Source organism: Lissotriton helveticus, chromosome 6 (assembly GCF_964261635.1).
Source record: "Lissotriton helveticus chromosome 6, aLisHel1.1, whole genome shotgun sequence".
Lineage (NCBI taxonomy): Eukaryota > Metazoa > Chordata > Amphibia > Caudata > Salamandridae > Lissotriton > Lissotriton helveticus.
In genome coordinates this window covers 1101669826-1101685428 of record NC_136067.1, presented here as the reverse complement: position 1 = coordinate 1101685428, position 15603 = coordinate 1101669826, and the positions used below count along the sequence as shown (strand labels likewise).

At 49.2% G+C, this 15603-nt stretch overlaps 1 protein-coding gene across 1 annotated transcript in view; it reads left to right on the top strand.

Moving 5' to 3' along the window:
* NPHP1 (nephrocystin 1) overlaps nt 1-15603 on the top strand; it is a 695982-nt gene that overhangs the window by 614810 nt on the left and 65569 nt on the right. Inside the window, exon 18 of the mRNA XM_078648761.1 lies at nt 14423-14496. Coding sequence (XP_078504887.1) covers nt 14423-14496 — 74 coding nt within the window. The remainder of the gene's footprint in view (nt 1-14422; nt 14497-15603) is intronic.

The following is a 15603-nucleotide window of genomic DNA, read 5'->3' as shown; positions in this document are numbered from 1 at the left end:
GGGGGCGGTCTCCTCTAGGGTGAGACCACCACCAAAGGAGGTGGTCTCTTTGAAGCTCCACTGCCTTGGAATGCTAACCTGCAGTTCATCCTGTGGGCGTGGGTGAAAACACCTTCTGCCCGAGCAGGCTCTGTTTCTGACCTCTTGAGCACAAAGTCCCTCACGTTTGGGGTTTAGAAACTCATCTCTGGTGGCAGGCAGGCAAAAACAAGTTTGTCAGCACACCAGTAACTAGTAGGTTTCCAGGGAGTACCTTTAAGCTGTCCTCTGAGTGCATGTATTATTAAATCCATCACTGAAATCAGTGTGGGTTTATTAATATGAGATGTTTGATACCAAACATCCCTATTTTCAGTGAAGCCGTCATGCAGCTGGGGAACTCATTTTCATCAGTGTACATCAGATGCTTTAAGATGGCTTCCTTGTTCACTTGCGCTGACAGTTATGAAACTGACCAGCACAGGGGCATATATGTTCATGCAGATATGTCCTCACATGAAGTATAAGCCACCCTGCCTTAGGGCTGTAAGGCTTGCGGTAGGGGTGACTTCAAATATTATATGCAATGTTAGGGGACATGGCACACAGGGATGTGCGTCATGTTGTGTTTTCTATTTTGTCTGTACCAAAGCACGTAGCCTGCAATGGCAGTCTTGCATGAGTTTGGTCAGTGGTTCCTTAGGGTGGCACAATTCGTGCTCAGCCCTTAGGGACCCTCTTTAGTACCTCAGCCATATGTATCAGGGGACTTACAGAGGGTACTAATGGTATTGTCAGTTGGATAAACAATTGCACATTTTTGGGAAAGAGATCTGGCACTGGGGACCTGGTTAGCAGGAACCCAATGCACTTCCGGTCGAAATCATATCAAATGGCAGGCAACAAGTAGAGGTGACCATGTCAAAAAGGGGAACTTTCCTACATTTACCATTAAAGATAGTTTTAAAATACAATTCTTTACACACCAAACTTTCCTACTTGCTCCCATAGTTTTAAAATACAATTATTTAGACACAAATCTCCCTACTTGCTCCCAAGTGAAAGTTATCACTTATTACATGTAATAAGGTAACCCAATGTTATCCTACGTTAGAGATAGGCCTTGAAGTAGTGAAAAAGGAATTTAAGAGATGTCCAATGTTTTAACTCCACTGCACCCTGCCCTCTAGGCTATGTAGGGCCTACCCGAGGGTGACTTACATGTATTAAAAAGGAAGGTTTAGGCTTGGCAATAGTTAAAATTGAACACAAAGACTGCAGTGGCAGGCCTGAGACATTTTCAAATGGCTTTTTGAGTGGGTGGCACAATGACTGGTGCCGACCCACTACTACCATTTAGTTTACAGACCTTGGGTACATGCAGTACCACTTTACTAGGGATTTTAAAGTAAATTAAATGTGCCAATAGAGTGTAAGCCAATTTTACTATGGTTAAAGGAAACAGGACAAGCACTTTGGCACTGGCTAGCAGTGGTAAAGAGTGCAGAGTCCTAAAAGCCTCCAAAAATGGGTTCAGAAAACAGGAGGGTGAAGGCAAAAAGTTTGGGGACAAGCCTTCAGAAAGGGCCAAGTACAACAGCCTTTATTTCCAGGCTCTCTTGGATTTGGTTGCCCAAGTCCTCCCAGGTGTCCTGGAAGACCTTTCACCTGTCCTGACGCAAGCTATGCAGGATGGCAATGATGCTGCCAAATTTATGATACCCTGGGACATAAATACCACAGACTCCATTGTGCGCCCCATTAGCACTAGTTTCACCATTTCTTCCGATACCTGGCCAACAGACTTCTAGAGCGGTGTCCAGTCATCCCTTATTGGGCATGCTGTTTCATGGGGCCTGCCTCTTTGGGAAAAGTCAGATTCCGCCCCAGAACAGTTCACAGAGAGCAGGGCAAGAGCACTGTCCCTGCCGCACCAGCTGCATCAACACTACGGTTCCTTTAATGGTTTTGGCAGGGATCCAGCCTCAGCAATGTGACCAGCAGTTTCACAGCAAAGGCCATGTAACCCATCAACCCTGAGGTCTAGTGTTGAAAGGGGGCTTGCCGCAGGCAGTCGTAAAACCCCTATAGACTACTAAAAACCTCCTGTCATCTTTGTGGTACACTATTAATGCCAAAGTCACACCTACCTCCTTCTCAGATGCTCCTCTTCATCAGAGCCATTCTGGGCATGGTTCGGTTTCATGCTTTTTTCTCAGGAAAGAGAGTCTGGGACATTCAGGTTATGATCCTGATCCTTTAGCCTCTCACTTGGCTTTTTAGTGAGGTTGACTCAGAGGCCTCTGGGACCGATGGCCGAGCACGCCAGATGACATGTACGTGCTCTGCAGTGGAATCTGAAGTCTCAGTGGCCAACATCAACGGACCTCTCTGACGATATTTATATTTTGAAGGAGACTACAGAAGACTTGCAGTGTAGGTTACTAGACCACGATTGTGTCAGCAGCAGACCCATCTCCCTTCCCCACCCAGAGCTGACAGTTCTGACTAATGTATGGCTTCTGGGTTGGGGTGGGCGTCTTCTGGAGCTGAGGGCCGTCTCCTTGGCCTTGAAAGCCTTCTTCCCATCCATCAAGAAGAGGCTGGTCCAGGTGCTCACGGGCAACACCACTGTCATGTGGTATTGAACAAGCAGAGCGGGTGGGGTCATGGTCCGTGTGTAGGAGGCATTTTGCCTCTGGAATTGGCTGGAACACAAGCAGGTTTTCCTGGTGGCACACCACCTGGTGGATCTCTAAATGCCAGGGAGGACAAACTCAGCCCCCAACGTCTAGCAGATCATAAATCATATGGATCACCTAGAGATGGCATGAGGTATCTTCTGCAACTGGAGATACCCTTAGCTCACTCTTTTTGTCACAGCCGAGAACTCGCAATGTCAACACTCTTGCATGCTGGAGTTTCGCAGCCGGCTCTCTCCTTCGGAGACGCATTCCTTCTAGAGTCGAGCTCTGGACTCCTGTAGGCCATTCTGCCACTACCTTGCCTGCCATGAGTTCTGAAACAGATCAGAAACTACCAACCAGGCTCAAGTCATTCTAGTGGCACTAGATTGGGCCGGGAGAGTATTCTACCCTTAACTTCTGGGCATGAGCATCTGTCTTTCTATCAGACTGCAGATTCGGTGGAATCTTCTGTTGCAACAGCAGGGCAGGGTCTTGCACATCGGCCTGTGCAATCTGAACCATCATTCTTGGAGTGGCGGCTGCTGACTGCATTCAACCTACCTCCTGAGTTTGGTGATGTTATATTGGCAACCAAACCACCCTTTCACGCCTGCCGTTGGGACAATTTGCAGCTTGGTGCAATGTTCCGCTGATTCTGCTACTTCAAGCCAACCTCTCTGAATATTTGCTTTTTGTGTTTTCAGAGCCCAGCAGTGACATGCATTGGGCATAGTTAAAGGTTGTTTTATCTGCTCTTTTTATCGTTTTGTGGTTATTGGGTGAGCCTTTTTATTTTAACCACCTATTATGATGTATTTTTTTAAAGTTTGCAAAATACATCCTTTGATTATGCCTCAATGAAATGTGAAACTAGAACTTGCATTCATCATGTGTATGCTCTTTAAACCTTTACACAAATGTTCAGTTTTCCTCATTGCCATAGCATCAGCACGACGTGTGAGTGAGCTGCAAGCCCTCTTGGTCGACCCACCATACACAACTTTCTTTTTGGGCAAGTTGGCCTCCTGGTGATGTAAAGAACTGGGCCAGTTGGAGTCGGAGCCCTAGGCAAGGAGGTCCTGCACCTGTGGAAATGACTGGACCGTCAAAGAAGTTTTGTGGTGGTGATCCACCTGGCAGGCTCTTTTAATGCCAGGGCGTACACAATCAGCAACTGACGCCTAGCTGATCACAAGTGACAGTTACACCTGTAGGTGGCTCAAAGTCACTTCCACAAATGACGAGAACCTTGGATTGATCTCTTCACCACTGACAAGAACGTGCAGTGTCACCACTTCTGCCGATTCCTGCTCCTGCCCCGAATTCTCAAGAAGATCAGAACGGACAGGGCCCAAGTCATCATAGTGACTCTGGATTGAGTACAGAGAGTTTATATCTAGAACTCCTGGGCCTAAGCAACTATCCTCCAATTAGGCTGCCCGTCCAGGAGGATCTGCTGTTGCAGTACGAGGTGGGGGTTCTGCACCCAGACCATCTCAATCATGCTAGGAGATTGAGCAGTGACAGCTGAACACATTCAACCTTTCTCCAGAGGTGGTTGATGTTATTTTGGCAAAAATGCATACACTTATTGTTGAGACAAATTTGTCGCTTGGTGCAGCACTCGGGAGATAGACCACCCCTGCCGGTGAAGTTATCTGATTGATTTGCCTAGCCAGCAAGATTTAGCTCTGAGCACAGTTAAGGGGTGCCTTTTGGCTCTTTCTGCTTTTTGCGGTTGCCAGATCAGCCTTCATTTTTCAAAGCTCTAGTTGTTATGAATTTTGTAGCTAATCTTTGCAGCGGATCAAAGTACTCCAACAAATGTATCACTGCTTTTGGAACGGGGTGGGTCTAAGGGATGCCATCATGACCGAAAGCAGCAGCTTTACTCACTGCCATCTTCTGCTAGCTCTGGGGCCTCAGAACTCTACATGCTACCAACTTCAGATGGGTAGGGGTCTCCCATTTCTCCACAAAATGGAATACAGTCATAATGGAAAGCTGGGTCATGTAGCTAATCCACTAGGGCTACATCTTATCTTTTCTGCCAACTTCTCAGCATCTGAAAGAGACATGTTAGTGATAGATTCCTTACCTTAGAATATCCCCAGGCGTTAGACTGGATACCAAATGTTTTTCTGCTTAGCAGTACCACTGCGCGCCAGTAGGTGGCGTCCTGCGGCTCCACGTCCGTCACGGGCGCAGTAGGCACCGAGATGACGTCACGGAGAGTACTTAGGCGCCACCCATGCGCGCTGACGTCAGTACTTTCTTTTTCCACGCCGAAAGCGCAGATCTGGATTGAGCACGTACCTCTGTCATTTTTGGGCCACTTTTTGAGACTTTTTGTCTCCTCAATTTCTCTCCTGGTGCACGTAGGGATGCTCGGCTTCAAGTCTTGTGGGTCATGCCGCCGTAATATGTCGGGTGCGGACCCCCATGATTTATGCCTCTACTGCCTGGAGACCGACCATGATTCCCGGGATTGTCTGGACTGTCGAACCATGGCCCCGAATGCCTTGCGAGAGGGTGCCGGAAGTTGCTGGAGGCCCAGCACTCCTCTCACCGCCGCTCAGGGTCTAGAGGCCATTCGCAGGACTGCTCGCGGGACAGCTCCCGGGACCGGAACCATCGCTCCTCGGGCTCTAAGTCCTCGCCTTCAGACTCCGGTAAGCGATACCATAAGAAGAAGTCGAAGAAGCGTGCTCGCTCTCCGACATCCCCCCGTCGCTCCTCGGACGCTTTCAAGGTGGACAGGGGCTCCGCCCCTGCGGCTCCTCCAGAGCCTGGGAGTTCCACGGCCTATCCGCCATTCCCAGGTCCATCGGCGACTCCCGAACAGATGCAAGAATTTCTTGCTGTCATGGACCGTCTTTTTGGGGCTTGGGCTCCCGCTGGCGCGCCTGCTGGCCCCGCTGTCCTGCGTCCAGATCCTGTTGGCATGGCGGCACGCCTCTGGCGCCGGCCCCGGAACCACTGGATCCAGCGCCCTTGGCTCCGGCCATGGCGCCACAAGGTGCAGCGCCTCTAGCCCCGGCGCTGTCCTTGGTTCCGTCCCCTGCGCCGCCCTTCCCAGGTCCATCGGCGACTCCCGAACAGATGCAAGAATTTCTTGCTGTCATGGACCGTCTTTTTGGGGCTTGGGCTCCCGCTGGCGCGCCTGCTGGCCCCGCTGTCCTGCGTCCAGATCCTGTTGGCATGGCGGCACGCCTCTGGCGCCGGCCCCGGAACCACTGGATCCAGCGCCCTTGGCTCCGGCCATGGCGCCACAAGGTGCAGCGCCTCTAGCCCCGGCGCTGTCCTTGGTTCCGTCCCCTGCGCCGCCCCTGGCTCCGCCACAGGCGCAGCACTGGGTGCCGTTTATGGCCGCCCCTGCCCTGGTTCCCGGACCATTTTGTTCCGGCCTGGGATCCACATTGGGATGCGGCGCCGTTGTCGGCACCGCTTCCGGTGCTGCTGACCCCCTCTCTGGCTCCGGTCCTGCAGCCACGGCCTGCTCCTTCTACCCCGGAGCCAGACAAGGATTGGGACGGCTCCGAGGACCCCCTTGCGCGGCAATGTGACTCCGAGCAGGATTGGGTGAATGACCTTCAAGATGCGGGGGAACTTGATGTGTCTTCTGACCCGGGTTTTGCCTCTCCTCTGCCTACTATGGAGGAGGGGGCTTCCTACACTATGGTGTTACGACGGGTGGCGGAGGCTCTTCATCTCGACCTCCCTACGGTGGCCCTTAAGACCAACCTCCCTACAGAGGTGCTCCAGACAGCGTCTACGTTGTCGGAGCCCCTGCTCCCTTTCAATGAGGCCCTCACCGAAGTCCTCTTGGGCACTCGGTTGCGGCCGGCCTCAGGAGCGCCGGTGGATAAGAACATCGCTAGGCGTCATCGCCCAGCGCCTGGTGATCCTACCTTCTTGACCACTCACCCCACACCTGAGAGCCTGGTCATTCAGGCCTCGACTTTGCAGAGTGCCTTTCCCATGGTTCCGCCAGATAAGGACTCTAAGAGGCTGGACCAATATGGCAAGAGGTTGGTCTCCTCAGCCAGCTTGGGGTTGCAGTCAGTTAACACTGCCTGCTTGTTTGGCCGCTACTCACACGCGGTGTAGGAGTCGGTAGCCGAGGTCTTACCTCAGTGTTCTGAAGAGGTCCAGGCTGTCCTTTCCCAAGCGGTTGCTGAGGGCAAGGATGCAGTGAAGTTTGCCATCAGGTGTGGTCTGGACATTGCTGATTTGCTGGGCAGGGCAATTTCCACGACTGTGCCGTTGCGGCGCCATGCCTGCTTGCGATCTACCGGGTTTTCGCTCATGTCCAGAGCTCACTCATGGACATGCCCTTTGATGGCTCCCGCCTCTTTGGTGACAAGGCTGACAATGCCCTGGAGCGCTTTAAAGACTCGCGGGCCACGGCCAAATCTTTGGATTGTTCCACGAAGAGCCCTGCCACGTCTGGGTTTCGTTCCTTTCGTGACCAGGGTAAGAACACCCAAGCACGCTCCTCCGCTAGGCCTGTGCAGAGTCAGCCCCAGCGTGGCTGCGGCGTGGCTTCCGCAGAGGCAGGTCTGGTAATCAGCGAGCGGATCAGTCCACCTCAACCCCCGCTCTTTCTGCTTCTAAGCCTTCCTAATCCGAGCTTCAGAGAGCACCCCACGCCGGTGGGTGGCAGGGTACACCACCACCTCCACCACTGGCGCAAAATTACCTCAGACAAGTGGGTGCTGCAGATAATCTGTCACAATTACTCGTTCCCCTTTCTGTCCTCCCTCCAGCCATGCCACCTCGGTACCACCGCATGTCGGGGGATCATTTGGCTCTTCTCCGTCAGGAAGTTACGGCCCTCCTGGCCAAGGGGGCCGTCGCGCGCGTTCCTGATCAGGAAGCAGGAAGTGGTTGTTATTCCCACTACTTCGTGGTTGTTATTCCCACTACTTCGTGGTTGTTATTCCCACTACTTCCTGGTCCTCAAGAAGGACAAGTGGGGCTTGCGCCCCATCTTGGACCTCCGGGATGTCAATCGCTTTCTCCGGAAGGAGAAGTTCAAAATGCTGACTCTGGCTCAGGTCCTGTTTGCCTTGGACCCTGGAGACTGCATGGTGGCGTTGGACTTGCAAGACGCTTATTTTCACATTCCCGTCCTGCCGGCCCACCAGCGTTACCTGCGGTTCACGGTAGGCCAGGAGCATTTTCAGTTTGCTGTGCTCCCCTTTGGCCTTACCAGTGCCCCTCGATGTTCACGAAGGTGATGGCTGTGGTCGCAGCTCATCTGTGCAGGTCAGGGGTGTCCGCCTTCCCATACCTCGGAGACTGGCTGTTGAAGGCGGGCTCGCCCCAGGCAGTCGTCACCCACCTCCAGACAACGGCCGACCTCCTCCATTTGCTGGGGTTCTCAATCAATGTGCCGAAGTCGCACACGAGTCCCTCTCAGAAGCTCCCCTTCATCTGAGTGGTTCTAGATTTGACGCTGCTTCGGGTTTATCCTCCCGCGCAGCGAGTCCGGGATATTCAGGCTATGATTCCGCTCTTTCAGCCTCTATCCCGGGTTTCAGTCAGGATGACCCTCCGGCTTCTGGGCCTGATGGCATCCTGCTGGTGACACATGCCAGATGGCATATGTGGGCCCTGCAGTGGGACCTGAAGTTCCAATGGGCACAGCATCAGGGTAACCTGTCCGATCACGTCCAGATCTCGGAGGGCGCTGCACGACAGTTGCAGTGGTGGCTCACAAATCGCAATTGGGTCAGTGGCACATCCCTCTCCCTTCCCCAACCGGAGCACACAGTGGTGACGGATGCGTCCCTCCTGGGATGGGGAGGCCAAATGGGAGAGGCAGAGATCAGAGTCCTCTGGTCTCCGGTGGAGTCCCGGCTCCATATCAACTTTCTGGAACTGCGGGCGATCCGGCTTGCACTGAAGGCATTCCTTCCCTCTGTCCGGGGAAGTGTAGTGCAGGTGTTCACGGACAACACCACCGCCATGTGGTATTGCAACAAATAGGGCGGGGTGGGGTCGTGGACCCTATGGCAGGAGGCTCTGCGCCTCTGGACATGGCTGAAACATTAAGGCATTACCTTTATGGTTCAACACCTGGCAGGTTCTCTGAACGCCAGGGCGGACAAACTCAGCCGCCAGTGCATGGTGGATCACGAATGGCGTCTGAACTCGGACGTGGCGCAAGGTCTCTTTCTGCAGTGGGGAGAGCCTTGGTTAGATCTGTTCGCCACCGAAGAGAACGAGCAATGTCATCAGTTCTGCACGTTGGAATTTCCAAGGCGGCACTTGCTCGGCGACGCTTTTCAACGCGAGTGGAGCTTCGGTCTGTTTTAAGCTTTTCCGCCTATACCACTTCTGCCCAGAGTGCTGAAGAAGATCAGGCGCGACCGGGCCCAAGTCATTCTTGTGGCTCCGGACTGGGCTCGAAGAGTATGGTATCCCGAGCTACTCAGTATGAGCATCAATCCCCTGGTCCGCCTGCCTCTTCGGGCGGATCTTCTGTCGCAGCAGCAGGGGACCGTCCTCCACCCAAACCTGTCCAGCCTCCACCTCCATGCTTGCAGATTGAGAGGCGACAGTTAACACCTTTCGATCTTTCTTCCGAAGTCTGTGATGTCATTCTGGCAGCCAGGCGTCCCTCCACAAAAACGGTGTACGCCTGTAGGTGGAACAGATGTGTGGCATGGTGCACAGCTAAGACTGTGGATCCCCTTTCCACCCCTCTTTCTGAGGTTCTTCTATTCCTTCTCAATTTGGCCCAGCAGGGCTCTGCTCTGGGCACTGTCAAAGGTTATCTTTCGGCCATCTCTGCCTTTCTTCAGCTTCCAGATCAGCCTTCTCTTTTTAAGTCCCCGGTTGTTAACGTTTTCTTAAAGGCATTACGCATACGTTCCCTCCTGTGCCCTTCATAATGCCTCAGTGGGACTTGAATCTGGTCTTGACTTTTCTGATGTGCGCTCTCTTTGAGTCCCTTCATAACTGTCCCTTACATCTTCTTACTCTCAAGACGGCTTTCCTGGTAGCTATCACCTCTGCCAGGAGAGTGAATGAGCTCCAGGCTCTTTCTTCCAAACCCCCTTTCCTTTCTGTTCATCCGGACAAGGTGGTTCTGAGGACACATCCTTCTTTCTTGCCAAAGGTTGTCACGCCCTTCCACATCGGGCAGACCATCACTTTGCCCACCTTTTTTCCGCCTCTGCATCCTTCAAGGGAAGAGGAGAGGCTCCACCGTCTGGACCCAAAGCGTGCGCTCGCATTCTATCTGCAGCGTACACAGCAGTTCCGGGTAGATGATCAACTCTTTGTTGGCTACGTGGGCGCCAAAAGAGGTCGGGCGGTGCACAAAAGGACCATCTCCCAGTGGGTTGTTCTGTGCATCAAAGCATGTTACTCCTTGGCCAAGAAGGAGCCTCATGTGGGCTTGTATACCCATTCGACCAGGGCAACTGCAACCACTACTGCCTTGGGACGCGGTGTCCCCTTGCAGGATATTTGTCAGGCAGCAATGTGGGCCCGGCTGCACATGTTTACTAAGCACTATTGCCTTGACAGTCAGGTCCGGAGAGATGGCTTCTTTGGCTGTTCTGTGCTCCGTGACTTTCTGGTGTAATCTTGTTCGCAGACCCACCACCTGGGTTGGTATTGCTGGGGTATCTATTCTAAAGTAGGGAATCTATCACTAACGTGTCTCTTTCAGATGCACAATTTACTTACTTGTGTAACAATATATCTGTAAGAGACATTAGTTAGTGATAGATTCCTTACTGCCCCACCCATCCTCCCCGTTCTGCGAACTGATTCCTAGGGTTAAGGTCATATCCTTTTAGGGCCCTAGTTTTATGCACCACTTGTCAGTATCTTACATAGCTCTGCGTTTCAGCGCGGTATAGTTGTGTACAGAACTGACAGCGCGCATGGGTGGCGCCCAAGTACTCTCCGTGACATCATCTCGGCGCCTATGACGCCAGTGACGGAGACATAGGACGCCACCTACTGGCGCGCAGAGGTACTGCTAAGCAGAAAAACTTTCCGGATCCAGTCTGATGCCTGGGGATATTCTAAGGTAAGGAATCTATCACTAACTAATGTCTCTTACAGATATATCGTTACACAAGTAAGTAACTTGTGCAATTCTCTCCTTCCACCATGATGTGCTTTACAGAACACATCTCGATTTTGGATTCATTCTTGACCTGCTGAACAAAGGTGCCTTTGAGGTGGTACCCATGGAGGAAAGAGGCACAGACGTATATTCCCTTTACTTCTTGGTCTCCAAGAAAGCTAAAGATCAGAGTCTTCTTCTGAACCTTCAACACATTAACGTTTTCATTCGGCAGGACAAGTTCAAATTGCTGTCCTACTGGTCCTCAATACTAGAGATTGGCTGAAGTGCCTAGAACTCCAAGATAACTGATTTCATCTACCTATCATTTCTGCTCGCATGCGCTACATAAAGTTTACCTTGTGGTCTTGGCACTTTTCACGGTTCTGCCATACTGGCTGATGACTGCTTTTATGGTTTTCACCTGTCTGATGTCATTGTGGCGGCTTCTCTGTGAAAGTCTATTGTCTATGTATTCCTGTACTTGGTTGAGCTGCTGCTGATGACAGGGTCCCTTGGACTGCTCACCAAATATCGTCAGCACACCATCGTACTTTCTCATGATCTGGACTTCTTTATTAATTCCCAGATTTTCCATCTTGCCCCCACACAGAAGCTGTTTTTCAGGGTACTGTTGCTAGATGCGACCCTTGTAAAGGTCATTCCCCATCCTGAGAGGTTTGCAGATATTCAAAATATGATTCCCATGCTTTTGACTCTGACACCATCCTGGGTCTGCATGTCCTGCCTTTGTAATGCTTGACAGCCTCATGCATTCTTTGGTGCCACACACCTGATAATGAATGAGAGCCCTTCTGTGGTGCTCAAGGAGGCAAGGCACCAGCATCAGGAGACATTCCCCCCACCTTGGCTCAGATTAACGGTTTAGCCATCCCATATCTGCAGTGACCTGTCAGTGGATAGTTCCTGACAGTTGCAGGCTACTATAGTATAGAACACCTCCATGTTGGGCTGCGGTGCTCATCAAGGGGACATCATTGTGCAGGGTCCATGTTTTATATTGGAGCAGTGGCTGTACATAAATGTGTAGTAGCTGTGGCTGGTCTACCTTGTAGTCAAGGTTTTTGTCCCTTCCATCTTCACCAGTACTGTTCAAGTTCTGCCTAGAGGCCATGGGCTGGCTGACTGAGTATGCAGAGAGGTATTTAGAGATAATATCATGGGTCATACAGTCATTGCAAGGATAACAATTTGTTTTAGAAATTGCCTATTAGATACAGACTTCCGAATGGAGTATTGCATTGAAGGGAGCACAAATTTGTGGCAGAGGAAGAGGCTGAAGAATTGTTCTCTGAGCCCACAAAAGAAAAGGTATAGCTCCAGGTTTGTGAGCAATACTATTTGGTGAAAAAGAAATACCAGAGGTCTTGAGGTTGGTGATACATGTAAGAGATTTTACCAGTGCTGTTTCTCCATTTCAGCATGCAAATGATCAATGTGTTCAGGCGCTCCTTGAAGGCTCAGGATTGGTTGACTTAAGTGGATCAGAAAGATATGCATATTTTGCTTTCCTCATTTTTCAAGGGTATACGTATTGTAGTTTCGGGCACCCACATGGAATGGAAATCCAATTGCAGATGGTCAATGCCATGGCACAGTGATTCATTAAAGATTTGTGGGAGGGCAGGTGCAGATGAAAAAGAGACACAGTTTCCTTTGAATTCGGACTGGACCTTCAGCTCTGGTAGTTCTACACTTTTGGCAGCAGACCCTCAGTTTCCTTCTGACATCTTAAATTGTTTCTGTAAAAAGAACTACACATGACTGTCAGTACATTCCTTTTAAATCAACCCATGTCTAATATCTTCTGTCTCTAGTCCTACACCATACCTGTTTCTTCTTTTTCTTATTGTGTCATGTTTGGTCCATAACCTTCAACTTAAGTGTGACCAAAGAAAGGTCCCACAGTTTTCCTATGTGGCAAGGATGTCTTGGTGTTTTCATTTATGGCAAAATGCTAGGAAATCCCTTTCTTAGGTCTGCCTACTTTCTAACAATCATTCCAATGACCAACCACGCTTTAAGGAACACTTTGAACTGGTCCAGCAAGTCCTTAAACCCTGTGGTTTCATCGAATGTTGCCACCACTGCTTCCTTCCATTGCGTTCTGCTCAACGGTGATGCCGCTGCCATGCATATTTACTTTCCAAAGATTAATCTGATACCAGTTCCCTGCCATCCCTAGCAAATTTTCCTTTATTCCTTTTAGCAACTAATTGCTTTAATATTTGGCAAGCTCTGGGAATACAACATTTTGGCGCCGAATGCACCAGCGATGGGAGGGATTAATAGAATGGCATCATGCTGGAGTCATCTCTTTACAGATATGGTTTACTGCCTGTTTTTCTTCGGGTAGAAGGATAGATTGGGGGTTTTGAGACATTTTGTTGGTCTTCTCAATTTATACAGTTTGATCAATATAGAGGCTTCAATGACAACCCATGGCATGTCATTGTTTACACTTTCATGCAAATGAAGGTATCCCTGAATTTCTTGGAGCATACTCCATTATGGATAATCTGTTACGTTGAAGCAATGGATCTTTGGACAGCCGCGGCCGGCAGTGGGAGGAAATGCAGGGTGGTGACGTGGGGAGGGGGAGGCGCAGGGTGGGGGGTAGTAATGTATGGATTACGGAGTTTTACAGGTAAGTAAACATTTGAATAAATAAAACGAATTTCGTTGAGCGCACTGCATCGCATTTTGGGATGCAGTGTACTCAACGAGTCTGGTGGCATTTCAATACAGTGCACTGTAATATAAACTAGTTGTCTTGATTACAGGTGTTTAGATTTCATTTGTAAGAACGAATTGTGTCAAAGGAACTTGTTGGCTTTGTTATCTGGAATTTACTAAGTTAATTATTTTACTGATTGATATGAGTTTGGCAGACCATCGGACCCCCGAACCTGTAGAGTAGGTGCATTGGTTGTGGGGGACTGCCGCACCAGTGGTCCGACCATTGTATTACAACTACGACGGTCAGACCTCCGGGGGACTGGTGCAACTCCCAGGGAACCACGTTCCCTGGCAATGGTGTGGCGGTCAGAGGCATGAAATATGCTGGCAATGCCGCTGCAGCACTGCCAAGCATATTCCAGTTTTCCTCACCACCAGGATTTAATGGTGATGTTAACGCCATGGAATTCTGGCAGTGAGGAAACCAAGAGGGCCCTACGGACCCCCAGTTCCCTGTGGGCCCTTGGGTGCATGCAGGGGGGCACATTATTTATCTTATATTAATTTGCTTTAGTAGTAATAGTCCAAATAGACTGTGTTATTTTTTCATTGATATGTTTGTTTAATTTATTTTGCTTCGTAGCATGAGAGATGCATTTTATTTCAAAATTCGAAAGGAAAAGTAAAATTCAACAGGAGGTTTTCTGGTCTTTTCATGAATTGCCATTACTGGTATTGTTAAACTGAGATCTCTCTCGAAGTTTTGAACTTATTCCTAGGGTTTTTAGTCATAACATTTCCTTTCTCCACTGTGGTGGAGTAATTTGTTCTCCAAAGCAAGGCTACATCATTTATGTGGTCCACATGATATAAAATGTAGACTCTAACCTAAATTGATTGGTTAGAAATTAATTAATAGCAGGCTACTTTTAATTTGCATAACTATTAGTCTTTTGTATTACAGATTTGATTTGTAATCCTGTTTTGGCAACTTTTCCAAAAGTAATGGAACAGCCGGACATTATGGATGCTCTAAGGGTTAGTACTTTGCAGTTTGTGAATATTCAAATTCAAATATTGTTTGGATAGCAAAATAGATGATTTGCTAGCCTTACTGATGCATCAGAGAAATCTGTTAGGGTTTTGCATTCTGATTTTAGTAAGTGAACCTGCTTCTGTATTAGACTATTATTATTTTTATGTTTTACAAGTTTTTTGTTAAAGAAAGCTGATGCAAACAGCTGGTAAATGATATGCAATGCAAATTCAAACATACGTTCCAAAAGACAGTATAGATTCTCAGTAAAAATACTTTTGCACACGTATTTTTTGTAATGGCTCTAGTAGAATTCTCTAGTGCCATGTGGGGATGGGGAAGGGCGAGTAGAATAACCACAAGATCAGCATACATTGAATTACATCCCCCACAGTATAAAGGATCACCTCCCTTCAAGTAAATGAATGTTTTAAAGATTCCTTCTTTAAACCTTAGGGGGAAGACAAACATCAGGCTGACCTATCCAATGAGCAGATGTCTCAGAAAGGACAGGGAGAGGGACTACCGCAGGCTATTCCCAACCACCTCCAAATCCTGTTGGGTGTGTGAGCAAATTAACTTGAAGGCTGCTTCTGAATTTGAAAAGATAAAACCCCCTTCCCTCCTTGTATTTTCCTCTCAGGTTTGCGAGGAACAATAAGAATGCCTTAATTCCTCAAGGGATCAGCTCCTTATTGACTATTTGTAAATTGTTTCTTGTCGGTAAAATCTTCTGACCAGAAGCCATTTCTGTGTACCCTTTACCTCCTAAACGAGAATTGTAAAAGATAGATAATGTGGTGGAGTGGGTTTTTGCCTCTGGTTCTGTGTCTTGAGGGCCTAATAATTCAGCTACCTACTAAAATGTATTGTGGAAGAGGCGCTTAACCTTATGCTAAAGGAACATGTTCAGGTGTTGAAGCAAATGGTGGCTATTGGCTTGGATTCTTCAGAGCCATGATTTTGAAAGGTATCTTCTCTGTGGACTTGATTGAAAAGCATATGCCTACTTCAGCAAACTGATTCCATTTGGGGTTGACATTGCCTGTTTTTCTTAAGATGCGTGGTTGGAAACACTGGTCATGTCCCCATATGTTAAAAAAAGGTTT